This window comes from Lampetra fluviatilis, chromosome 56 (assembly GCF_964198595.1).
Source record: "Lampetra fluviatilis chromosome 56, kcLamFluv1.1, whole genome shotgun sequence".
NCBI classification, from domain to species: Eukaryota; Metazoa; Chordata; class Hyperoartia; order Petromyzontiformes; family Petromyzontidae; genus Lampetra; species Lampetra fluviatilis.
The window spans coordinates 2,968,583-2,995,937 of record NC_136330.1 but is presented as its reverse complement, the minus strand read 5'-3'; the positions used below and the strand labels follow the sequence as shown (position 1 = coordinate 2,995,937).

The 27,355-nt window shown below is 55.0% G+C and overlaps 1 protein-coding gene across 1 annotated transcript; it reads left to right on the top strand.

Moving 5' to 3' along the window:
- Window positions 1–1,355: 1,355 nt before the first annotated feature.
- LOC144950124 (uncharacterized) lies at window positions 1,356–24,382 on the top strand (the record flags this gene model as incomplete). Its single annotated transcript, XM_078880184.1, has 3 exons — window positions 1,356–3,319; window positions 21,288–21,339; window positions 21,942–24,382. Coding segments are annotated over 3 exons (2,304 nt in total), but the record flags the coding sequence as incomplete, so codon positions are not given.
- Between the last annotated feature and the right edge of the window lie 2,973 nt (window positions 24,383–27,355).

Sequence of the window (27,355 nt, the reverse complement as noted above, 5' to 3'; positions counted from 1 at the left end):
GGGGAGGAGGCGAGAACGAGGAGCAGTGGGGGGGGTGGGGGTGGAGGGAGTGGGGAGAGAATCATCAGAGAGACCAGCGGCTGATCGAACACGGGCGATGATGCCAACAACGCCGCAGCGTTTCCTCGTTCGCTGTGTACGCCAGGAGGAGACGGCCCCTCGCGAGCCACAGACGGGTCTCCTGTGGCAGCGGGACCAGTCCGCCAGGGACATTTAACTCGACGACAGAGCCGTGGGTGTTGTTGTTGTTCACGGCAGAGTGCGCTGTCATTTTTGTCGCTGCTGCTGCTGTTGTTGTTGTTGTTGTTTAATGGTCTCCCTGCAAGGGTTGTTGAAGCCGCCGCCGCTGTTGTTATTGCTGCTGCTGTTGTTGTTGCTGCTGCTGCTGCGGTTTTTGTTATTGCCACTGCTGCCGCTGCTGCCGCTGCTGCTGCGAGGTTTGCTGAATGACAATTCGACCGTCGGCTCGACGAGGCTGTTGGTGTCGTTAAGCGAGCCAGCCCGAGCCGTGCCAGGCCGAGCCTAGTCAGCAAGAGCTGAGTCAGCCCGAGTCAGCCCTTGCCGAGCCAGGCCGGAGCCAACCCGAGCCAGCCCGTGCAGAGCCTGCCCGTGTCGAGCCAGCCCGTGCCGAGCCAACCTGAGCCAGCCCGAGCCAGCCCGTGCCGAGCCAGGCCGGAGCAAACCTGAGCCGAGCCAGCCCGAGCCAGCCCGTGCCGAGCCAGCCCGTGCCGAGCCAGCCCGTGCCGAGCCAGCCCGAGCCAGCCCGAGCCAGCCTGTGCCGAGCCAACCCGAGCGAGCCCGAGCCAGCCCGAGCCAGCCCGTGCCGAGCCAGGCCGGGCAAACCCGAGCCGAGCCAGCCCGAGCCAGCCCGTGCCGAGCCAGCCCGTGCCGAGCCAACCCGAGCCAGCCCGTGCCGAGCCAGCCCGTGTCGAGCCAGCCCGTGCCGAGCCAACCCGAGCCAGCCCGAGCCAGCCCGTGCCGAGCCAGGCCGGAGCAAACCCGAGCCGAGCCAGCCCGAGCCAGCCCGTGCCGAGCCAGCCCGTGCTGAGCCAGCCCGAGCCGAGCCAGCCCGAGCCGAGCCAGCCCGTGCCGAGCCAGCCCGAGCCGAGCCAGCATGTCGTTCACGGTGGAGGATCTCAACAATGGGCAGCCGCACTGCGCGGGCAGCAAGAAGAAGAGCGGCTTCCAGATCACGAGCGTCACGACGGCCAGGGCGCACAGCAACAGCGCCGGGGACGACACGGAGGTGAGCTTCGACCTGGAGGACGACGCCTCCACGAAGACCGAGGAGCTCGGCGGCTCCTGCTCGGACATCTTCGACACCCCCGCCGCCGCTGCCGCCGGCGCCGAGATGATTTTCTTCCCCGCGGCCGACGAGGCGGAGCAGATGGCGCCCGCCGAGCCCGGAGATCGAGGGACGCCTGCGGCGGTGGAGTCGGGGCGGCGGTGGCGGCGGTGGCGGCGATGTTGAGGAGGTTGAGCTGCCTGCTTCTGCCGCTGCTACCGCTACCTCGGCGGTGTTCAGAGCCGATGGTGGGGCACCCGCCGTGGAGGTTGTGGTCGGTGGACACGTCGAGCAAGCGAGCTCGCAGAGCAACCAAACTTACGGTCATCATCATCAGCAGCAGCAGCAGTCGCAGTCTCACCTGCAGCCGCAAGCCCACGCGACTCCGCACGGCTGCAATTCGCGATTCCGCGTCGTCAAGCTGGTGGAGAAGGAGCCCTTCAAGAAGGGCCGCTGGAACTGCACGGACTTCTACGAGAAGGACAAGGAGCTGGTGGTGGTGGGCCAGGCCTCTGCCCTGGCCCACCACGACGCCTGCTCCGTCGTGTCCCGCGAGAGCGTCGCATTCTCCGGCCCGGCGCCGTCCCTCCATGCCTTCGACAGCCAAGCGTACGGGCAACACCACAACCACCAACAACAACAACAACAGCAGCAGCAGCACCACCAGCACCCCCAGCAATGCGACCCTCTCGGCGGCGAGAGCGTCCACCGGATGGGCCGGGACGTGCCAGCCGCGTCCTGCGGCCCGAGCCAGCCGGGTCTGGCCCCTCTCGCGGTGGCGCACCCGGCACTGCCGGGTTTCCCTCAGGGCTACTACGAAGCTGCCGCGCCAGCGCCCAGCCAGGTGGCTGGCGGCGGCAACGCGCTACCTGCGGGCAACGGGGGCGGTGGGTTCTTTGAGCAGCAGCAGCAGTTGGGCATGCCGGGTGCTCCTCCGGGCATAGGTTGGGCTCCGGACAATCTGCAGAGCGTGGCTGCCTCGAACGTGGGCAGCGATGCCCTGTTGCAGGCTGGCCAGCAACAGCAGCAGCAGCCGTTGCAAGTTCCGCAGCAGGGGTATGGGATCTGCCTCGTGGAGGAAGGGACTGACAACCCTCAGCTTCAGCAGGCCCTTGGATTCCACGGCGGTCTCTTAGATCAGCAGATAGAGCAGCAGCAGCAGCAGCAGATGCCCTCCTTCGGCGTTCAGATGCAGCCGCCGCAGCTGCCGCCACAAGCGCCGTTACCGAATTTGTCCGAACTGCAGATGAGGGCTAATTCTCCGCATCCGCCGGTGCTTCTGCAGCAGCAGCAGCAGGCCTGGCAGCAAAGAATGCCGCCGCATCCCCAAACAGCGGACGGCAATTTCCTCCAGCATTCGCTGGCGTCGTCGGCGGTCCACAAGCCGGCGTCGCCGATCGCGGCCGGGTTCCCCGCGGTGCCGAAGAGCCCCCCGAGCGCCGTCACGCAGCAGCTGAACTCCGTGCTGGCGCAGATGCACTCGTCGCAGGGCCAGCAGCAGTTCATGGCGCAGAACCCTCACCTGCGGCCGCTGGGCACCGCGCCGCAAGCCGGCCCGGACCCCCCCCAGCAACTTGCGCCGATGTTTCAGCAGCAGAGCGGTCAGAGCGTCACGGGGAGGCCGGTCAACGCCCACGTCCTCGCGCAGCCAACGCCGGTGGCCCTGGGCTTCGACAACATCGTGTCGAACGTCCACTCCGGCGAACCCGCCGGCGTCACGTCCCCGCTGCCCGTCGCCCTCGCCCAGACGTTCAACGTCGGCTTCGCGGACGCGGCGCAGGTGGACGTCGCGCTGTTCCCGCCGCCGCCGACGCCGCTGCTGCTGCCGGCGGGAGCCGCGGGCGCCGGTCGGTACTTCCTGGGATCGGCCGGCGTCGTGCCGCGGCTGGACGGCCACCAGCAGCAGCAGCAGGCGGGCGCGGCGTTCGCGGAGCCGTCGGCCGCTGGCGGGGGAGTGGACGGTGCGGCGGTGGCGGTGGCGATGCCCTCCTCTGGTGTGGCTCAAGGGGCGGTGGGCACGGCTGAAGACGACAGGTGAGCGCGGAATGTCTCGCCCGGTGGTTTCGGCTTTGTGGTTTGGGGCCGGCACTACGTACGGTAGTGCAAAATAAGTTTAACATGCATACACAGAGACCTACAGACACACAGACCCGTAGACTCACAGAGACCTCTAGAGATACCCATAGAGACCCATAGGGACACCCATAGAGACCCACAGAGACCCACAGATTAGCACAGTTGGCTACATGAAGAGCAAAAGAAGTTCAACATACATAGACTCACACAGAGACCCACAGACTCGCACAGAAACCGACAGACTCGCACAGAGACCCACAGACTCACACAGAGACCCACAGACTCGCACAGAAACCGACAGACTCGCACAGAGACCCACAGACTCACACAGAGACCCACAGACTCCCACAGAAACCGACAGACTCACATAGAGACCCACAGACTCACACAGAGACCCATAGACTCACACAGAGACCCACAGACTCCCACAGAAACCGACAGACTCACATAGAGACCCACAGACTCACACAGAGACCCATAGACTCACACAGAGACCCACAGACTCACACAGAGACCCATAGACTCACACAGAGACCCACAGACTCACACAGAGACCCACAGACTCACACAGAGACCCACAGACTCACATAGAGACCCACAGACTCGCACAGAGACCCGCAGACTCGCACAGAGACCCGCAGACTCGCACAGAGACCCACAGACTAGCACAGAGACCCACAGACTCGCACAGAGACCCACAGACTCACACAGAGACCCACAGACTCACATAGAGACCCACAGACTCACACAGAGACCCGCAGACTCGCACAGAGACCCACAGACTAGCACAGAGACCCACAGACTCGCACAGAGACCCACAGACTCACACAGAGACCCATAGTTTTTTGTCCTTCCCACGCATCTCCGATTAGCACGGTTTAGCTACGTACGGTGCGATCGAAGTTCAAAATACGTACATACATCCCGTCAGGTGGGGCAATGCACCCACATTTTTTCCCTCTAAATACTAATTCTGCAGCGCGGATGAAGAAAGCTGGTTCAACCCTTGGCACGCACGCACTTACACAAGCACGTACGCACGCACTTACGCACGTACGCACGCACGCCATGATATCTCTCAAACGTTTCTCCCTCGTCGAGGAAGGTGGTCAACGTGATCTCCCCGTGAAATCACGCGGGCGGCCCGAATCGGTTGAACGTCCCGAGCCGGGCTTCCTCTGCCGTCGTTGACGTCCGTGACCAGCGGTACGGACCCCCCCCCAGGGGGATCGGTGACTGAGCCGACGACCCCACACCCCCCCCCCCCGTGCCACGGATTTGAACCGACGACTCGCGCCGCGCTTATCCAGTGCGGCCCCCGTAGCGAACCGTGCGTTGGATCTCGATCGCGACCGAACGAACTTTTCCCCGTCTTGATTTGGCTCGGGATGAGCGGGGTGGCGTGACGAGGCCGGCGACCCCGAGGTCAATTCCCCAGGCGAGGCTGCCATCGGTGGCGAGTGAATCTCGACGCCCCGGTTCCTGGGTCATCGTTTAGGTTTTTTCACGAATGCCCACACGGATCGTGGTGTACCGTCGATCAAGGCGCACGGCGGGCTTATTTTCAGCGAAATGCAGTTGAGGAATATTTGTTTTTTTTCAGTACGTGCACCTTTACCGACTAAAAGTAGAGAAAAGCATTAGGTAAATTTTTTTTAAAATAACGTTCACTTCGTTACGGGAAAAATTGTATCGTTGAGATGGTCACGTCAAAATTAACGTCGTCATAATGTACCACGAAATATCTCGTCGCGATAACCCCAGCGGTAGCTGGCTTGCCTTTTGGGCTATTCGCGATGGCAGATAAACTCCGCCAGCACGTTCTAACTCATTTATAGGGATTAGAAGCCCCAACAACGAGTGGAAAAACAAACTTTAATATTGTAGTCACTCGAAATTGCGCTAAAATCTGAACCGGGACAGACATTGACACCGCCCGGTTGAGCAAGTGTGAACAGCAGCCAGGGGCGAGCGTGGATGGAGCAAATTTGTGCCGCTGTGTTTCTAATAAAACTGAAGGGTGTAGGGTGACATTAAAATAACAAAACTGCGTTGAACATCTCTTGTAAGATTTTCCAGTATTTATTTTACTTGAGAAGAGGGGCTGCCCTTGTTCCATAGAATTGGCATCGTGTAAATGAACGTGTGTTTTTCAAGCGGGTTTCATCGTGTTTTTTTAATTAAAACCTTCTCATTTATTTCGTGCCATCACAGGGAGCATGTTGTTGACCGCATTTCCCACCCCCCCTCTCACAATCTCACAATCGAACGTAACATCATTCAGGCGAATACATTCAACGTTTAAGGGCCAAACGATCTAGCACATCTTCTTGGTTCTTTCGGTAAAGTCACGTAGAAGGGAAGTAATAAAATAATAAAAATTTAACATAATAAAATCATTTTCACAACGTTTCGGCCACAACGCAAGCAGCCGTCCTCAGGTGAAGAACACCTGTTCTTTACCGAAAGAACCAAGAAGATGAATCCCTGCAGTCACGAAAGTTTTAAATAGATGGAGTACATGCTCGCAATTCTGGCAGCTACCTGAAGATGCTGACGCTGTGACCACCAGCGAAACGTCCGTGCCCGATCGTTAAACGTGGATCGCTCTCCAGCAACGCACTGCTGTGCTGCAGCGGCAATAAATCGGCACGTTTGTCCGTCACGTGACAAGATTATTAGCCGTCTGCGTCGGCTGAAGGAAGATGGCTTTGCGACGATCATTTTACTCGCGCGATCTGACCCAAAAATCAATTGTGAACCACAAACCGCACACCGGTGTATCGCGACGTTGCCAAATCCTCTTGTTTATTGAACAAGTGCAGTTTCCACTTTAAAAAAAAAAAAATTGTCAAAGAAATCGGTGGGACAGGTGCGATTGCGTACGGCTGATCGAAAGACCCGTGTCCTGCTGCCCAAAAAAGGATTTAAAAGAGGTTTGCGATCTTTTATCGTCGAATTTGTTTAGGGCGCAGGGCATAGGTTTTTAATCAGATATTATAATAGTCACCACCATTATCGTCAATCCTACTCCGTTATCCTCTCCAAACCATCATCGTCACTGGCGTCATCATCAGGACGTTCGTCGTCATCCGTCACTGGCTGTAATTGTGTGGACGTTTACGATATTAAACTTTGGGTTTTTTCCATTCATTTCAACCGTGCTGCATGCAAAATGGATCGGGCACGGCAATTTGCCACTTGCCTTTTCTAAAAATACGAGAGACTCCCAGCGTACTCTGTGCCCTTCTATTAGGATTATTAAGATGTCCCTTTGGACAGCGCAGCTGTCTAAATGTGACCGCCGCTGGTACATTAACGGTGGGGAAAAAAAACCTTACTTCAGCAAAATAACGTAAAACAATAAACATCAACGTTTCTCCTAGTTCCTGTGATCCAATTGTCCGTCGATTCAATCCCTCAATTAGAATTAAAATAATCCGATGATAATTATTTTCCCCGAGAAATCCCACTAATTCAAATCAAGGCTTGATTTTTTTCAGAATGGTCCCACATTTGGGAGGACGATTGGCCCAATTAATCAAAAGGCCGCGCAGAATCCTAAATCCACTGATCGTGAAATATCTTCCCGCTATAATAAACACTTATTATCATTTATACCAACCCCACAATATCTTACGTTCCTGTGATGTAACAATCCAATAGCCACGAACTGATTTGATCGCTCCATCTCCTCTGTGCTTGGCTTGAGTAACCGCTTCAAATGCATTCCACTGGGCAGTTCATTGTGCATTATTGCATCGTCGCTGTAAAGGCAGGCGTAAAGATGAGATGGGGAATGTTAATGGTCTTGGCCATCTCAGATGTGCCGAGCTTGCGATCGTAAAGTACTGTAAAACCATCTTCATGCCACCAAAGTATTGCGGTGGTGTGGCGAGGTTTAAACTGTTCGGCAAGTAAATGCTTGCTAGCCCATCGGAATGTACTTGGCGACGTACAAATGACATGTAATGATTATACAACGAGCCGTCTCGCTGAATTAATGGACGCTGGCATCACCTGCGATTTAAAATTGTTTTACGCTTGAGGGGAAAGGGGGTAGAATAAGCGTAAAGGTTTGTGCGGTTAGCTGCATTACGAAGTTCAACATACATACACTCACACAGAGACACATAGACTCACACAGAGACCCATAGACTCACACAGAGACCCATAGACTCACATGGATGCCCATAGACCCACACAGAGACCCATAGACCCACACAGAGACCCATAGACTCACACAGAGACCCATAGACTCACACAGAGACCCATAGACTCACACAGAGACCCATAGACTCACACAGAGACCCATAGACTCACACAGAGACCCATAGACTCACACAGAGTCCCATAGACTCACACAGAGATCCGTAGTCTCACGCAGAGACCCATAGACTCACACAGAGACCCATAGACTCACACGGAGACCCATAGACTCACACAGAGACCCATAGACTCACACAGAGTCCCATAGACTCACACAGAGATCCGTAGTCTCACGCAGAGACCCATAGACTCGCACAGAGACCCATAGACTCACACAGAGTCCCATAATCTGTTGTTCTTCCCCGCACCTCCGATTGACACGTTTGGCTTTGTATAGTGGGAAAAAGTTCAACAGACTATGTGAGTTCAATCCCAGGCCACGGCTGACATTGGTGGCGAGTGACATCTGAACCTGTCCTGGGTGACCAGCGTGGTGAAGTTTGGTCAAGCCACCTCCGGTGACCGACATGTTTTGCTTTCACAAAATGGGCTGAAAACGTTTGGAATTGTTATCGTCAGTAATATCGTCACGTCGACCCTAATTAGCAAAGTGCACTTAATTTTGACACTTTAAGGCGTACATTAATGTTTAACGTTAAACACGGCACGTTAAGGTTTTCCGTGTTATTTATTGACCGTCGTATCAATGCCGCTTTGACGTTCACGGAAACGTTTTGTATCGGTGTCGCGTAGTGTGAGAGCGCGCCGGGGCGTTCTGTGTGTGCAAAGGGGGGCTGCTGTTGGGGTTGTGGTTTGCCGCTAAAGTTTCCCCGCTGTCCTGGTTTTCCCAGGGATCGCCGCCCTCTTGTCAGGAGATCTGTCGGTCTTCCCGGGACATTGAACTTGTCTGGCAGAGGTCGCAAACGGGTTTTGATTCCTTACCCGTACCCGTACCCGGCCGCACCAGGGTCGCAAACGGGTACCCGTACCCTACCCGATACCTGGCCGGGTACGGGTAGCCGGGTATCGGGTAGGGTACGGGTACGGGTACCCGATTGCGACCTCTGGGATGAAGCCATGTTGCAGGCGCGGGTGGGTTGATTCTAGGAACTTGAATTGTGAGAAGAGACAAGACGTTGGGAAATGAGTGACAAACGGTTACTCACCAGTGACTCACGGTCTACCCGTACCCGGCCGCACCAGGGTCGCAAAGCGGTACCCATACCCGGCCGGGTACGGGTAGCCGGGTATCGGGTAGGGTACGGGTATCGGGTACCCGATTGCGATCTCTGCTGCCTGGTTCCTTGCCGGCTGCGTAGTGATGCCAGTTTCGGCAGTTTTCCTGCTGTGATTTTCCCACCTGATGACGACCGCTTGTGTTGCGATCGAAACGTCGTGATCTGTTATTTTGTCTACCTACGTGACTTTACCGAAAGAATGGATTCCTGCAGTCACGAAAGCTTCAGATAGTAACGAATTGTCATGTTTTGTTTCCGTGACACAAACCTTACTAATTATCTGCGTTGGGTGATGGTGGCGGGTTTAACGACACATTTATCGTGGATTATAAAATGCCCCACCACGACCTTTGCTTCATAATACGGGGGGGGGGGGTGGGGAAAGAGCATGTTTCATGATAGAGAGAATACGGAAAGCGATTTACAGTCCTCTGTCAATCCATTGTTGGACAAATACCTCGCCAGCCTGTGTCAGTGTTGGATGCTTCATTGCCCTAACCAAACTTGACCCACGGCTCGTAATTTTGAGAGCATGTTTCATGATGGAGAGAATACGGAAAGCGATTTACAGCCCTCTGTCAATCCATTGTTGGACTAACGACTCGCCAGCCTGCGTCAGTGTTGGGTGCTTCATTGACCTAACCAAAGTTGACCCATGGCTCGTAATTTTGCAGCGGTTGTGAGCGAAACATTTTTTCTTCTTCTTCCCCGATATCACCTTTAACTTTTTATTTTTGTTTCCCCTTACGCATGCTAACAAAGACAAGCTACGGGATAATCTGCCAATCGTCTTGTCGCTGGCGCGTGCCCTCTCGGTGTTTGTCATTGGGAGGTTGAAGAGGCCTCTCTCTGTGTCTCTGGCCTTGACGGTAGGGAATGCCTCCATTGTGTTTTTTATTCTTCTAGATTTGAAGCTTTCGTGACTGCAAGGATTCATATTCTTAGGTTTTTTCGGTAAAGTCACGTAGGTAAAAAATTAAAATTAATAAAAGTAAAATAACAAAATAAAATAAAAATCACGACGTTTCGGAGGCAACACAAGCTCCCGTCTTCAGGTGGAACCATCACAGCACGATAGCTGCATCAAGTGAGAGAAATTCTACGAAAACAGTCCTTGTATATATACTGGTTGAGGGTGGGAGGAGCCATTGCGAGGTTCGGTGCGGTTTCAGCCGCACCACCTCTACATAACAAAGGCTCAGTCCCATTTACAGCAACCGCACTTTTACATCAGCCGCACCTTAACAACTCTTGGAACCTCCCATTTCAACCAGTCTACACAACAAAGGCTCTGTTTTCTTCTTATTCACAATTTGCTCCCAGCATTTCTCGGTTAATCCGTTGAGAAATGCGTTTACCACCTCCCGGGAGCTCGGGATTAATTGCCTGCAAATTGAAAACTGCAAACCTGCGTCACTTACCATGGTAGGGACCAGCGGCGTCAAATAAGTCGGTCGGTCGGTCGCGTGCAGGTGGGGTAAAGTGTGGGAACTCCCGCCTCTTCCAAGTTGTCTGGCCAGGGTGGAAGAGTAGGCCAAATACCCCACGCGCTAGAGGGGACCTCCGCAACCTCCGCCAGCGGTGTGGTGAGCGAGCAGTTGCAGGGCCGCGCCTTTTACCTTTTGAAAAATGTACCGGCGGCGTTGCGAATGTTGCCATCAACGGCAACAAAGTAGCGGGCTACATTTTTGTATTTCACTTTAATCATTTGGGCTTAACTGCCATCGCCCCCCCCCCCGCTGCCCGAGGCTAAGGTCAGAGGTTGCAACCGGGTTCCCGATACCCGTACCCTACCCGATACCCTGCTACCCGTACCCGGCCGGGTGCGGGTATGGGTACCTATTTGCGACCCTGGTGCGGCCGGGTACGGGTACGGGTATGGAATCAAAACCCGTTTGCGACCTCTGGCTTAGGCACAACAACCATTTACCGCGGTGGCACAGATGGCGTCGATTGGGGGGCAGCGGGAGGAGTAACGTTGCAGCGACGTCGGACAGCGGCTTCGCGAGATGCCTCGGAGCGAAGGGCGGGGGGGGGGGCGAGGACTTTAGAACGTTCTCAGACCTTTGGCCGACCACACCGCGGGCGGACGCTAAACGCCGATGAGGCGAGGACTGCTGCTGCTGCCGTCATGTGCCGTGGCCCGTCCGCTGACGTCGCCACCCGTGGATCCTCTCGCCCCGGCTCTCTTTAGAGTCGGCGGCCTTGACCACGATGACCATGGCGGCACGGCCACGCGCACTCGGCCCTGCCGAGCCGGCGGTCTAGACGAGGCTGAGGGCATCGTTACGTGCGGCGTACGATGCGGTGGTCACGTGACACACGCGCGGGGCATATGGCATGGGAGCCGTGCCTTCCTGCCGTTTGCGGGCGGCAGCAGCAGCGGCACACCTGCGCGCATCGTTAGATCTCTTGAGTTGGTGGTCCAGGCAAGGCTGAGAACAATCCATACGAGCAAATGTCGTGGTCGCGCGACACGCGTGAGAGGCATGTGGGGTGGCGGTCGTGCCTTGCTCTGCTGGTTGTGAGCAGCTTTGCGTGTTGTCAAATCTGCAAGGCGTGGAGAACGTTATTGGATTACAGTTTCACAGGGAACGGGAGCCAGGACAGCTCTGGCGAGATGTTAACTACCTCGCCTGGTATACAGGAGGTCGTGAGTTCGATCCCGACCCTGACGCCTGCTGTATGGTTGCGGTTTGCATGTCTCTGTCTCTCTCATCATCATCACGGTGGCTAAGAGATGTTAACTACCTCGCCTGGTATAGAGGAGGTCGTGAGTTCGATTCCGACCCTGACGCCTGCTGTATGGTTGCGGTTTGCGTGTCTCTGTCTCTCTCATCATCATCATCACGGTGGCTAAGAGATGTTAACTACCTCGCCTGGTATAGAGGAGGTCGTGAGTTCGATCCCGACCCTGACGCCTGCTGTATGGTTGGGGTTTGCGTATTCGCTCTCCCCGTGGTCGCGTGGATTTCTCTCCGTGTCCTCCGGTTTTGCCCTCCACATTTATAAACACGCGTTTGGAGTATTCGGCCGCGAAAAATCCACCTCGTCGGGCTGTCGTTTTAGAGACGGCCAGGTCGTTTCTGAACAAGAGCTACACACAGCTATTCCGGTAAAAAAATAAAAAAAGTTTTGTAATTTTTTTTATTGCTTTTCGAAAACCAAGACGGAATCGTTCCTCCGCAAAACGATCGTCTCCATCGAGTTGAAGGAGCAGGAGGTGCCCCCCTCCACCCCTGCCCCCCCCCGTCCCTCCGTAAACGTGCAACGTCGGCCCAACGTCGGGGCGCCAACGTCGGCATGGTCGCTGGGCGTGTAGAGAGATGTGCCCGGGGAGATTGCATCGTAAGGGCACAGCGGTGGCGTTGTGTTTCGGAGAACAACGTTCACACGAGCTCCGTCAATTGCACATGCCGTCACGGCACCGCCTGGATGGGCGGCAGGAGGACGCTAAGCGAAAAGCAAAAAATCGACTGTTGTGCAGTACTTTCTGCGCTCCCGCGCGCCTGTGCTAATCTTCCCCCCGCCGCCTTCTGAGCCCACCGGGCGCGGTGAAGCATGGTCGAATAAATCAGCGCGCTCCTGCGGAGCAGGGGAGAGGAGCGGTCAGCAGGTTTGGGGAAAGAGAGGGCGTTGCGTGTAACGTGTTACCCTTCAGGAGGTCTGGTCGGGTAAGCTAAGCAGGTGTCATCGGCTGTGTGGCAACGTGGAGATGCGGCGGGCGGGGGGGAGCGCAGGGAGGGTTGCCAAGCCCGGAATTGGCAATCGCATCGATCCGGTTCCTCGGTGGTTACCATCGAAAGCAAATCGGTGAGAGTGTGACGACGACGACGACTGGATATTTAAAGAAAATCAATTCATAATCATAATAGGAAGAACGACAACCAACGAAAAAAAAATCTCCCCGGAATAGCTCCAGCAGTCCAGAGTTGGCAACCCGAGAGCACACGGGGCGGTCGCGTGCCACGTACACATTCGGTGTGAACATATACGCAGCTCCAGAACAGTTGATGGTACACAACCGTACTGCACCGCTGCATTGTGCCGCACTCTACTGTTTCTCTCCGCGCGGCGGGGGTTGCGTCGCTTTTGTATCTGTCCACCTCCGCCCGTCACTCGGGGTAATTTGCGGCTGCATGTTTCCTCCTCCTCCCCCTGTCTGTGTTGCTATTTTGGGCCCCCGAGCAAAACCTCCGCGCGATGGCGTGGAGCGGCCGGGCGGGCCGCTCGGTGATTCGGGCTGCCGGCCGCCGATGCACTTTGAACCCCGGCGGCGACTCCCGAGTTCGATTCCCTGCCACGGCTCGCGTCAGCGGCGGTCGTGACGTACCCCCCCCCTCGCCCCCCCCCCCCCGTCCCGTTAGATCAGTGTTCTTCGTTGCGAGGCCCGCGGGCCACTGGGCTGCCCCGTGGCGGCCCCGTTACGGCCCCCGATGCTTCCCATCGCCGTCGTGCCGATGTCAAACCCCAATGGCTTGAAATGCGTGGCGGCCCTCGCGCGCACCGCCGGCGTGGGCCCCGAGATGAGAGAAGAGCACGGCGCTAGAGGAACGCGGCACTTGGCCGGAGTGGCGAAGTATGGGCAAGCAAGCGCCGTGGCCGTCACGGTCTGGGGGGGGCGGGACGGGGGGGGGGGAAGCCTTCGCAAGGCTGTAAATAATGAGCTGCCAAAAGGGTTGGAACGGTGGGACAGCGGTCAGCGCAATGCGCTTTGAGCCTGGCCGTCTGAGTCGAATTGCTGACATGGCTAACATCCCGTGGTGTGATTCACCAGCCAATACTTGACCAGTGTGGGGAAGTATGGTCAAACGGCACCCACGACTGACGGTGTGGGAAGGCCTTCGTCCGTGAGTGGAATTGGGAGGAGGCCTTCATCCGGCAGTGGATGGATCACGACTGATTTGACGACGACGACGATGGTGGCGATGGTGAGCCGAGGATTATATTTATATTCAGGCGTTTGGACCGCGGATAGTTGGGGAGGGCGAGTTGCAGGCAAACGTCATTCCTGGTGTGGAATTTATAGTGGCCATGTGATGTCTGTAGAGGAATCTGCGAAATGTGTGAAAATGGTGTTATCGTGTGAATGTTTATTTATATTTATTTGCAGTACTTGTTCTTTTGACAGAGGGAACTTCATCGCTCGTTTCGATTTTTTTTCTTTCATCGAGAAGAAATGTAACGACCGCCGTATGGCGGGCAATGTATTGTTCAATATTTAATAGCGTAAAGGCTTGGCACGGCAAACGAGACGTCGACATGCCCCACTCGCAGACCCTTAACGCCGTAGCCAGAAAGACTGCAGTGGTCTTGACCACGATGACCATGGCGGCACGGCCACGCGCACTCGGCCCTGCCGAGCCGGCGGTCTAGACGAGGCTGAGGGCATCGTTACGTGCGGCGTACGATGCGGTGGTCACGTGACACACGCGCGGGGCATATGGCATGGGAGCCGTGCCTTCCTGCCGTTTGCGGGCGGCAGCAGCAGCGGCACACCTGCGCGCATCGTTAGATCTCTTGAGTTGGTGGTCCAGGCAAGGCTGAGAACAATCCATACGAGCAAATGTCGTGGTCGCGCGACACGCGTGAGAGGCATGTGGGGTGGCGGTCGTGCCTTGCTCTGCTGGTTGTGAGCAGCTTTGCGTGTTGTCAAATCTGCAAGGCGTGGAGAACGTTATTGGATTACAGTTTCACAGGGAACGGGAGCCAGGACAGCTCTGGCGAGATGTTAACTACCTCGCCTGGTATACAGGAGGTCGTGAGTTCGATCCCGACCCTGACGCCTGCTGTATGGTTGCGGTTTGCATGTCTCTGTCTCTCTCATCATCATCACGGTGGCTAAGAGATGTTAACTACCTCGCCTGGTATAGAGGAGGTCGTGAGTTCGATCCCGACCCTGACGCCTGCTGTATGGTTGCGGTTTGCGTGTCTCTGTCTCTCTCATCATCATCATCACGGTGGCTAAGAGATGTTAACTACCTCGCCTGGTATAGAGGAGGTCGTGAGTTCGATCCCGACCCTGACGCCTGCTGTATGGTTGGGGTTTGCGTATTCGCTCTCCCCGTGGTCGCGTGGATTTCTCTCCGTGTCCTCCGGTTTTGCCCTCCACATTTATAAACACGCGTTTGGAGTATTCGGCCGCGAAAAATCCACCTCGTCGGGCTGTCGTTTTAGAGACGGCCAGGTCGTTTCTGAACAAGAGCTACACACAGCTATTCCGGTAAAAAAATAAAAAAAGTTTTGTAATTTTTTTTATTGCTTTTCGAAAACCAAGACGGAATCGTTCCTCCGCAAAACGATCGTCTCCATCGAGTTGAAGGAGCAGGAGGTGCCCCCCTCCACCCCTGCCCCCCCCCGTCCCTCCGTAAACGTGCAACGTCGGCCCAACGTCGGGGCGCCAACGTCGGCATGGTCGCTGGGCGTGTAGAGAGATGTGCCCGGGGAGATTGCATCGTAAGGGCACAGCGGTGGCGTTGTGTTTCGGAGAACAACGTTCACACGAGCTCCGTCAATCGCACATGCCGTCACGGCACCGCCTGGATGGGCGGCAGGAGGACGCTAAGCGAAAAGCAAAAAATCGACTGTTGTGCAGTACTTTCTGCGCTCCCGCGCGCCTGTGCTAATCTTCCCCCCGCCGCCTTCTGAGCCCACCGGGCGCGGTGAAGCATGGTCGAATAAATCAGCGCGCTCCTGCGGAGCAGGGGAGAGGAGCGGTCAGCAGGTTTGGGGAAAGAGAGGGCGTTGCGTGTAACGTGTTACCCTTCAGGAGGTCTGGTCGGGTAAGCTAAGCAGGTGTCATCGGCTGTGTGGCAACGTGGAGATGCGGCGGGCGGGGGGGAGCGCAGGGAGGGTTGCCAAGCCCGGAATTGGCAATCGCATCGATCCGGTTCCTCGGTGGTTACCATCGAAAGCAAATCGGTGAGAGTGTGACGACGACTGGATATTTAAAGAAAATCAATTCATAATCATAATAGGAAGAACGACAACCAACGAAAAAAAAATCTCCCCGGAATAGCTCCAGCAGTCCAGAGTTGGCAACCCGAGAGCACACGGGGCGGTCGCGTGCCACGTACACATTCGGTGTGAACATATACGCAGCTCCAGAACAGTTGACGGTACACAACCGTACTGCACCGCTGCATTGTGCCGCACTCTACTGTTTCTCTCCGCGCGGCGGGGGTTGCGTCGCTTTTGTATCTGTCCACCTCCGCCCGTCACTCGGGGTAATTTGCGGCTGCATGTTTCCTCCTCCTCCCCCTGTCTGTGTTGCTATTTTGGGCCCCCGAGCAAAACCTCCGCGCGATGGCGTGGAGCGGCCGGGCGGGCCGCTCGGTGATTCGGGCTGCCGGCCGCCGATGCACTTTGAACCCCGGCGGCGACTCCCGAGTTCGATTCCCTGCCACGGCTCGCGTCAGCGGCGGTCGTGACGTACCCCCCCCCTCGCCCCCCCCCCCCCGTCCCGTTAGATCAGTGTTCTTCGTTGCGAGGCCCGCGGGCCACTGGGCTGCCTCGTGGCGGCCCCGTTACGGCCCCCGATGCTTCCCATCGCCGTCGTGCCGATGTCAAACCCCAATGGCTTGAAATGCGTGGCGGCCCTCGCGCGCACCGCCGGCGTGGGCCCCGAGATGAGAGAAGAGCACGGCGCTAGAGGAACGCGGCACTTGGCCGGAGTGGCGAAGTATGGGCAAGCAAGCGCCGTGGCCGTCACGGTCTGGGGGGGGCGGGACGGGGGGGGGGGGAAGCCTTCGCAAGGCTGTAAATAATGAGCTGCCAAAAGGGTTGGAACGGTGGGACAGCGGTCAGCGCAATGCGCTTTGAGCCTGGCCGTCTGAGTCGAATTGCTGACATGGCTAACATCCCGTGGTGTGATTCACCAGCCAATACTTGACCAGTGTGGGGAAGTATGGTCAAACGGCACCCACGACTGACGGTGTGGGAAGGCCTTCGTCCGTGAGTGGAATTGGGAGGAGGCCTTCATCCGGCAGTGGATGGATCACGACTGATTTGACGACGACGACGATGGTGGCGATGGTGAGCCGAGGATTATATTTATATTCAGGCGTTTGGACCGCGGATAGTTGGGGAGGGCGAGTTGCAGGCAAACGTCATTCCTGGTGTGGAATTTATAGTGGCCATGTGATGTCTGTAGAGGAATCTGCGAAATGTGTGAAAATGGTGTTATCGTGTGAATGTTTATTTATATTTATTTGCAGTACTTGTTCTTTTGACAGAGGGAACTTCATCGCTCGTTTCGATTTTTTTTCTTTCATCGAGAAGAAATGTAACGACCGCCGTATGGCGGGCAATGTATTGTTCAATATTTAATAGCGTAAAGGCTTGGCACGGCAAACGAGACGTCGACATGCCCCACTCGCAGACCCTTAACGCCGTAGCCAGAAAGACTGCAGTGGTCGATTTGGAAGGATCAAGATGAGCCCCCCTCTTCATGGAAACAGAGGGCATCGTACACTCCTAGCGCATGGAACATTCTAGAGTCGTCCCCTTAAAGGGAAAGGAGGAGGAGTTCTAGGCCAGGTGGTTCCCCCTCCTATACAGAGTCTGAAATGAGCTGGGTCGGATTTGGGGGGAGGGGGGCGCGGGAGACAGGGTTGTGAAAAAGACGGGGGGCGGGGGGGTATAGCCTCTCAGTGGTGAAAGCGGAAACCACGAAACCCGGAATTGTGGAAGGGTATCAGCCGCACGTCACGTCACGTTGTTTAGATGTTTAGGGGGCCTTCTTTGTCGCGAAAGAGTTTGGGCCGTTTGCGTGCCGGTGACGCGGTCACAATTTTGGAATTGATAACGGCAAAGCATCGCGAAGAGAATTGGCAACTTCCCGGTCTGCTGTTCAACGAAGCATGCCGGCAAGCTCCATCCATTCGCCCGCGTCGCGGCGGAGGAGGGCAACGTGACGCCATCTGGCGTCATGTTTGCGCGATCGTAGTCGAGCGTCAACTTCAATCGCGAGAAGAACACCGCCGGTGGTTTTCCCACAACCCCCGGTTGTGCTGCTAAGTGGTTCTCCGTCGCGGTTTGGGGTCGTGCCACTTGGTGCGTTGTTTGGCGCAGTGTCCGACGTTTCGCCCCACGTGCCGGCAGCTCCTGCTTCAGGAACGCACGTAGCGGTACAACGGGCGGGGGAGTGGAAGACGAATAAACGGGTTCTTGTTTGGCCATTTGCAGCAAAGCCGGAGCTCTCCGTTCGATGTCGAAACTCGAGAGCTGAAACGTCGCTTGGCATCGGGGTGTGGTCAATACCCCCGACGTGGCTTCAGAAATGATAGCGAGGTGTCGGACAACATTCGTGCGGCGGTGTCACAACCCGCGCGATGCCCCGCACACCGAAGCCTCCTCTGGTGCCACCTTTGCTTGGCGTGGCGGAGAGGCGGTGGGGTGGAGGGGGGGGTGGCACACGAGCGCGAATTTTAAGGCAAAAGGCGCAGCCCCTGCAATTGCCTGCGAAACGCCACTGCTGGCGGAAGGGCCCCCACAACTCGACAGCTCTCGGAAAGTGGGCGGACGAGGTGGCAGCGCCCGCACTTTACCCCCCACAGTCGTCGGAGTAACCGTGGCGTGTACGGAGGCGGTCAGGCTGGGGAGAGGGGCGGTGATGGGGAGAGGGGGCGCGGGAGATCAAATCGGAGCGGTGACCTCTGGATTGCAAGTGGAGCGTGTTGTTGAACCATCGCTCCACGGCGGTGTCCGCTTCATTAACGTCGACAAACCAAATCCAAAGCCCCTCCGCAAACTCTCCCGGACCATTTATATTTCACTTCGGCTGCCCTCGGTAAAATGTTTCACGCGCTCCCTGCTCTGAACCCGCGCTGGTGTTCACCCAGAGGTCGCAAACGGGTTTTGTTTCCTTACCCGTACCCGGTCGCACCAGGGTCGCAAGTGGGTACCCGCACCCAGCCGGGTACGGGTAGCCGTTCCCTACCCGTTCCCTACCCGTACCCGTACCCTACCCAAAATGAGTGACAAACGGTGACTCACCAGTGACTCACGGCCTACCCGTACCCGTACCCGGCCGCACCAGGGTCGCAAACGGGTACCCGTACCCGTACCTAGCCGGGTATCGGGAAGGATATGGGTCTCGGGTACCCGGTTGCGACCTCTGTGTTCACCCAAAGTCGGGTGTTTTTGGCCTACTCTTCCGCGCTGGCCGAAAAGGTCTTGCGAGACGTGGAAAGTTCCCACTCTTTACCCCACGAGCGTTCCGCGACCTGGTCACGTGACCCCTGCCGCCTACCTGATTGCCGTTCCGAGCGGCGATCTGAGAGAACGTCCGGGGGGGGGGGGGGAGGGGAGGTGGGGGGGAGGCCTTCATCCAGCAGTGGAGAGATGATGGCCGGTGATTATGGCGCCGCGCGCAGAGGGTTCAGCTCTGGCGTGTACCCGAGGCGTCATTCTCTTTTAGAATGTGCCCAAGTTGATTAATGAGCGGAATCTCACACGCGACTTTAATTGTGGGCAACAGCATCTCTCGACCCTCCTGGCAGACGCATGCCCATCGCCGGGCCAGGCGTTCAGTCACCTTGTGCCACACGGGTACAGCTGCCGATGATGGGGGCGGGGCGGTGGGCCGGGGGAGGGGGGGGGGCTGCGAGACGTTTTGTTACGCAACCGACGCAAGTTCATCCGTTTCAGAACCGTGCTTATGCAAGCAGTGACGTGTATCCAGCCCGTGCTGTAATTGAACAATATTTGCGACATTTTAGCTTTTATATTCTTGGTTCTTTCGGTAAAGTCACGTAGAAGGGAAAAAAAAAAACAATTACATTTTATTGTTACATAAAAAACAATAACATTTTATTGGTTTATGTTTATTATTTTATTATTTCCCTTCTACGTGACTTTACCGAAAGAACCCAGAATATGAATCCCTGCAGTCACGAAAGCTTTAAATCGACACTTTAGCTTTTGCCTTAAAAATACGACGGCTCTCCTTTTCTGAGCAATCTATTTCTTGCGTTCCGTGGAATTTTTTCGTGGCATTGTGTGGCCTTGGAGACGAAGCCTCAATTCCGCATTCCTCCCCCCCCCCCCGGCTTGTGTTGGGAACGGTTGAATGACTCTACGGGACTCGGCTTTGACACTGTCGCGAAGTTGGCTTCCTTGGCCGAGAACAAAGTCCCGCGCTGAGCACTCTGGTCAAAGTGTGGTGAACGTATCCATTCGAAGGTTATCCAAAGCTATAAAGCGCACGCACGCACGCACACAAACACGCACTTTGCGGGCCAGCAGCATGAGGACCTGTACGTACTTTGAACTTCGTTCGCACCGTACGTAGCCAATTGCGCTAATCAGAGGTGGCAACCCAGCTAAAGTGACCATTTGTCTACGTGACTTTACCGAAAGAGCCAAGAATGTGAATCCCTGCAGTCACGAAAGTTTAAAATCGAAATTTTTCTATCCGTCGGAGCAAAATTTGCCTCGTGGCTTTTCCCAATTAAGCAACTTTGCGAGTCATCGATCAAATTTGTCAAATTCAGACCCTGGCTGCAGCGCTTGTGGCCTACTTTACTCTAGGGATAATCTCACAGGGTCTTTTGAGGTCCACTGTGAATCGGACTATCGACTGCGACACAGCCTTGCTGGGGGGGGTCCATCCTGGGTTGCACCCCACTTAAGAGCCGTATGGCTCACAGGGCGATGCCTAATAAATGAAACTTGAAACTTAAAAACTTGAAACTTTAATCCAGGCAGCTGCTTGTGATTAAACCGGGTTCTAGTGATTTGACGGTCTCAAGCCTGGCCACAAGTGAATCACGTAGACCCATAAACTCACCCAGAGTCCCGTAGACTCACGCAGACCGAGTTGAGATTAAAGCGGGTTCTCAACTCCAGTGAGTTGTCAACACTGACTGCCCGACAACAACAACAACAAAAACCCATCGCAGTACATTTTGCGCTGCACTTAAAAATGGTCTAAATTCCATCTCTGAGAATCAAAAACTGCGCTGTGTGTGTTCAGTTTGCTGTCCTTCCCCCCCATACATACATACATTCATACATACAAGAATACATACATTCATATATACATACTGTACATTCATACAATAATACATTCATACATACATACAACGTACATTCATACAGTACATACACACATTCATACATACAATCATACATACATTCATACAAACATGCATACATTCATACATACATCCATACATACATACAAACATTCATACAGAAATGACCGTTTGACTGTCAACTAATGAACATCACCTTATCCGCATCGTCCGGATATCCGTATCGTCCACGTATCCACATCATCGCTCAGATGTCTACATCATCGCCAAGATAACCACATCATCACCCAGATAACTACATCAAACCCCAGATATCCACATCATCGCCACATCATCGCCCAGGTATCCACATCGAAGCCCACATATCCGCGTCAACGCCCAGATATTCACGTCGCTCAGGTGACCGTTTATTTATTTTCTTCTCTTCCCCGTGTGTTTCAGCTCCCCCGGAGCCAGCATGGTCGCTATTGACAACAAGATCGAGCAAGCGATGGTAAGTGGAACTCTGTGACTCGCCGAGGCAAACGCACACAATTCGACCGTAATGAGATTCGCGCGAAAGAATGCAAAACTGAGAGGGAAATGTCGCGGCAAAAAATAACGCGCCGATGCGGAACAACCCGAAGCACCACAACCGCCTACAAAAACTGTAAAACTATATATATTTTTTTTTACATTTTGGCAGGTAATGCCCACTGAGCTACATAGATATTTTTTCAGAAGCGACCTGGCCATCAAAAATTATCATCGTGTGGAAATTTACAGCAGCCAAATGCTATAGGGGCACATTGATTCTTAATGTGGAGGGGAAAAATCGGAGGACCCGAAGAAAAATCCACGCCACCAGGCATTGGGGTCGGAATCGAACCCACGACCTCCTGTATACTGGGCGAGGTAGTTAACATCTCCTCGCCACTGCGGCATTACCACGTGCGCTATTCTTTCCGGTATCCATCCTCGATCTGTCCAAACCATCACAGGCATCATTTGTTTACATCTCCCCTCCGCCGGCCACCCAGGCGGTGGCGAGATTCTGCCTCTCCAGCCGACGTCACATCCTCCCCCTCCCCTCCCCTCCCCACCGTGTGCCGGCAGGACCTGGTGAAGTCGCACCTGATGTTCGCGGTGCGCGAGGAGGTGGAGATCCTCCGCGAGCAGATCAAGGAGCTCGTGGACAAGAACAGCCATCTGGAGCAGGAGAACCAGGCGCTGCGCGGCCTCGCCAATCCCGAGCAGCTGCAGGAGCTGCTGAGCCAGCTCCCCGACTCCACCCCACCGCCAGCCGTTGCCGCCGGCGACGGCCAGAACGGCGGCAACGGCGGTGGCGCCGCTCCGCCCGCGGCTCAGCAGCCGCCGCAAGGCAACGCGGTGCCGTCGGCCTGAAGCCGCGATGTCCGAGCCGGCGCCCGGCGGGCCGGACGCGTGGGGGCGACGAACGGAGGGTCTCGGCGTGGCCCACCCAGATGGGGCCTTCACCGTCACCGCTCCCTCCGCCACTGGTCGAGAATGGCATTGCCTCGCCGTGGCGTAAATATCGAGGCGAAGCTGCACGGTGGACATGGATGAGAGATGGAGGCACGGCAGAGCTGTAGGTTCGAGATGCAGAGGTCGCCATGCGGAGATGGAGGTGAGAGAGGCTGCGGGCAAGAGGCAAATATTGAGTTGGGGTGCCGGCGAGATGACCACGATTTGTTCTCGCCAAACAAAGCCCGATCACCCGGCAGCATTCGTTCGACAAGCCCACGCCCTGCTGATGAGACCCAAGAAGGGCCGGAAACCAGTGCAGAGTTTTACGCTCGAAACAACCGCCGCTGGATAATGTCAGTTTGCGGAGGCGATGGGCCGTTGGGACTGAAAATATATTTCTGTTTGTGCGCGTGGAGACGCGGGACGGAGTTCCGGCCTGCGCTTGGCTTTCGCCGAAGAGAGAGAGGCGAGAGGGAGAGTGTGTCCCGGGGACGAGGGGCACGGACGAGCGGTCACGTGACCGGCCTTCGCGAGGTCACGTGGCACGCGCCCGGTTCGCCGCACGGCACCGCAGGAAAAAAACAGCAGGGGAGAATCCCGTCGGCTTTAAAGCATGGAATGTGTATGCCGTTGATCTCTTTGTCTCGCCACGGTTTTAAAAATGAATGCGTCCCGACTACTGCCAGTGCTGCTACTGCTACTGCCGCGTCTGCTGCTGCTGCTGCTATGAACTGTGATCGTCACAAGGCGGCGACTTTGAAAAGTTGCGATGGTTTTGGGGTTGACTTTCGCAATTAACGTGGCGCGTTGCGTGTGTGTTAGTATATATATAAATATATATAACGTAAGGGTTATCGCTGCTTAGACAGCCGCAGGGCTGTCCGGATCCGTCGGACACGTGGGGTCGACTGCGCCGTTTCCCCGCGGCCCGTGACATCACGGGGGTCGCGAGAGTTGGCGGCGTCTGATTGGCTGTCGGGGAGGTTCTCCATGGCTGATTGATGACGACCAAGATGACGAATGGGCGCCGCCGTGAAGTCCTGGAGAAGGGCGTCTTTTGAATCGACGTCGTTCAGATTGGAATAACCCCGTCAAGGTGCAATCCTATGTGTTATTATGATGATGATGAGATCGGTAAATGTATATTTTGTATTTTATTTCATGGTCTCTGCCCTATATGGGAGGCAAACCCGAGGAGAGATTTGGCTATTGTGTAACCCCCCCTCCCCCGCCCAAACACAACTCTTTGAACGACTCGGCAAACGTTGCCGATAAGTAAAAGTCAACCGTGGCGGTGTTTGTCATGAGGGTGTAGGAGAAGGGGCCACCCTCGCGATTGCTCCAGATCGATGGGATTGGTTGTACGTTCCGTAGCCAGGAAGGGAATGTTGCGTCGACCGCCGCGCTGCGCAAGGCCTGCCCAGCCCCCGTGACCTCGTGCTGGTGGTGGGTTGCCGCCTCTGACCTCTGACCTCTGACCTGCGGAACAAACACCGTGGCGGTTGTAAGCACCCCCACTCGTGGAGTTGGCTCAAGCGTCCCCGCGCCTCTGGATCCTAACGGAAAAAATATCGCGCGGCGCGTTTGCACATCCGCGCTGTTCGCAAATAATGCGGGGGGGGGCGGTGGGGGATGTAAATTCGTGTAAATGGCAAAAACAAATGTTTTAATGTTCTGCGGAAGCCTTTCAGATTTCCCAGGGCAGCAGCTTTCTATCCTCCACTTCTTCCTCGCGCTCAATCCACCCTGTCGCTCGCTCTCTCTGCTCGTGGCGCCCCCTTCACCGGAACAAACTTCCCCATCCGCGTACTCTTAGTTTTTTCGGTAAAGTCACCATGTAGGTAAAAAATGAAATTATAATTAATAAAAATAAAATAAAAAATCACGACTTTTCGGAGGCAACACAAGTCTCCGTCATCAGGTGGGACCGTCACAGCCAGATTTGCTGCGTCAAGATACATTAATTTTAATTTCATTTTTAAATCCTATATATTAAGTTCACTTGCTTGCGCGCTAACGACCGTGCAAATCTTTCGGTCGATTTTTAACCCACTTGCCGTGATCCAATCGAGCTGACATTTTGCACACAGACTCGTTGTGCGTGACAATTTATTTTCGTGAAAAAAAATTCCCAAATTTTCCACTTTTTAGGATTTTTTTTTTCCATATTTAATTTAAAATACCAATGTGATAAAAATGAAACTCTTACTCAAGAAAAACAGAAATGAATAATGAAATAAAACCGATGCCACGCATATAAAGGATTTATAGTGAAAAACTTTGTTTTTACGGGTTCATTTTTTACCTACGTGACTTTACCGAAAAAACCTAAGAGTATAAATCCTTGCAGTCACGAAAGCTTCAAATCTAGGATTCCCCATCCACGATAAGCGGTCGCCTTCGCTCACAAAGCTTCCGCTCCTCACTCACAACCCACTTGTTCCCTTGCTCACCCCACGACCCCTTCATCTCCCCCCTCATAACCACCGCCGTCACTGTTTCCTCTTCATATTATCATGACGCGGCTTTCACTCATTCACCCCATTCATGAATGCAATCCATTCGTCATCATTTGCTGTCATTAATTTCGCTTTCACCGAATTCATGCATCATCACGGATTTGCCCCCCTCCCTCCCCCCCGTTGCTTCCTCTCATCTATTTCATTCACACCTCATCTCCACCGTCACATTCATACGTCACACCACTGGTAATTCTTTGTAAAGGGCCTTGGATAAAGCGCCATGTAAGTTATTTTAAGGCATACCGGGACAGATGGCGACCCGACCCACGTGCTTCCCCCTGTGACAATACCGTAGCGAGCGGAGCGCAGAAGCCAGACGAGAGACCGCCGGCGGTGGGTAAACGCGTCGGCTAATTCGCGAGAGGGTTTTTTTTCTTCTTCTAAATTGAAACTTCGGATGTGAAATATTACAATGGATTTTGACAATTTTTACTTTTCACAATTTACATTCGTTATTTTAAATTGGCCTTTGGCCAAGCCGCCCGCAATGCGCCCCCCCGGTCTCGACAGATCCCGCGAGCTAAGCAGGCTTGGGCCTGGTGAGCGCTCGGTGCGGGGTGACCGCCACGCACGGCAGAGCATCGTGGGCAGCGCGGCATCAAACAACAACGAACACGTTGCTGTACTGTACTCGTACGCTCCCACATTTACACTCCTTGCCTCCATCTCTCCCCGCCAGTGCACGGGGCACACGTGGCAAAGTATGGGCGGTGGATTTGCGATGCAAAAGTACCGTGGGTGCCTAACGCTACGAATCGTGTCGGGACGTTTTTCTTTTTTTTTTTAAAAGCTAAAGAAAACGTCGATTTTGTGTCTCGAGCAAAGATCGCGCGGGCTCAACGTGCGACCTGGAGTCAAGTCACTCCCACCGGAGGAGCGTTCACGAGCCAGAGTGGAGCGGCTAAATAATCCTCATCGATGGGTGGAGAAGCGGGTCGTCCCACGGCAAGGGTCGGCGCCCCGGGCTGGGAATTTGGAATTTCGATCGTCGCTCGAACTGCGAGGGAATGGCGATGGCTTGGCGAGGCCTTCATTCAGCAGTGGATTGATCACGGCCGACGACGGCGGCGGTGGTGGTGGTGATGATGGTGAAGGCTCAATAGTGGTGGCTATGCACGTGGCACGTAATCCAGCACACAGCGGAGGCAGCGAGGGTTGGCGGATCGCACAAGTGCGTCGATGAGGTGTCATGTCTTGACTCGCCAGGAGGCGGCGGTACTGCGATTGTGGACTCCACCTGTTCCATCCGTACGGGATAGAGGGTTTCCCCCTCGCACGAGTGTGGGTTTACTCCCGGGTGCTCCGGTTTCCTCCCACGCGGAAGCGCTCGTCGATTGGCAACTCAATGTACAGGTTGCGTAAAAAAAATGTTAACACTTTTATGGGGCTATCGTTTTTAATGAAAAAAGAATGGATAATACACTGCATCGTGATAACAAATGTGATGTTAATGGCTTAAAAAAGTTAAAGGGTCTCCCACTTGTTCGCCAGCATTGTCAACGTGAAGTGTTCACATTTTTTTTAAGCACCCCGCATAGAGGGCTGCAGAGCTTGGAGCGGCTTGAAATGTTGGCGCTGGCTCACCGCGTCGCTGCCGCCTCTCCGTGGCTCCTCCTCCTCCGCCGCGCCGCCCTCTTGAGTCGTTCGCTGAACCTGCTCGGCTCTCAGGAGCCATTCGTTGAGCGAAAAAAAAAGCACATCACGTTTTCTCTGTGCCAATATTTAACAAAGTGCGCTCTCTTTAGCCTCTGATAAGCGAGATATATTATTGACCAGTGCCAAGCGATAAAATAATTGTTAAAAGGATTTGGAGTTGGGGTGGGGTGGGAGGGGGAGAGGTTTTGTGCAATTCCCCCCCCCCCGATTAACAAGTAGGCGACGTTGCACCAAACCATGCGACCGAGTGCCAACGTTGGCCCGACGTTTGCACGTTTACTGGGAAATGCTGTCAGTATTTCACGCAATCTCTATGTACCGTAGCTTCACACACACACACATATAATCTATTTTTAAAACTGGTCAAAACAACTGGGCCGAAAATTAATGAGTGTTGGTGACAATGTAAGATGATACGTTTGCGATGGTTTGGACACATATCGAGAATGGATTCCAGAAAGGAAAGTAATAAGGACCGGGGTGCCGTGGTGGTGAGATGTTGACCTCCTCGCCTGGTATACAGGAGGTCGTGGGTTCGATCGCGACCCTGACGCCTGCTGCATATTTGGAGTTTGCGTGTATCTCTCTCATCATCACGGTGGCTAAGAGATGTTGACCTCTTCGCCTGGTATACAGGAGGTCGTGGGTTCGATCCCGGCCCTGCCGCCTGCTGTATATTTGGAGTTCGCATGCTCTCCCCGTGGTCGCGTGGATTTTTTTTCTCCGGGTCCTCCGCTTTCCCGCCCCCCTCCCCACATTTAGAATCAACATCACGTGCCTCTGTAGTATTTGGCCGCTGTAAATTTGCACGCGATAAGCCACTTCGTTGAGCTATCATTTGTGATTTCCAGGTCACTTCTGAAA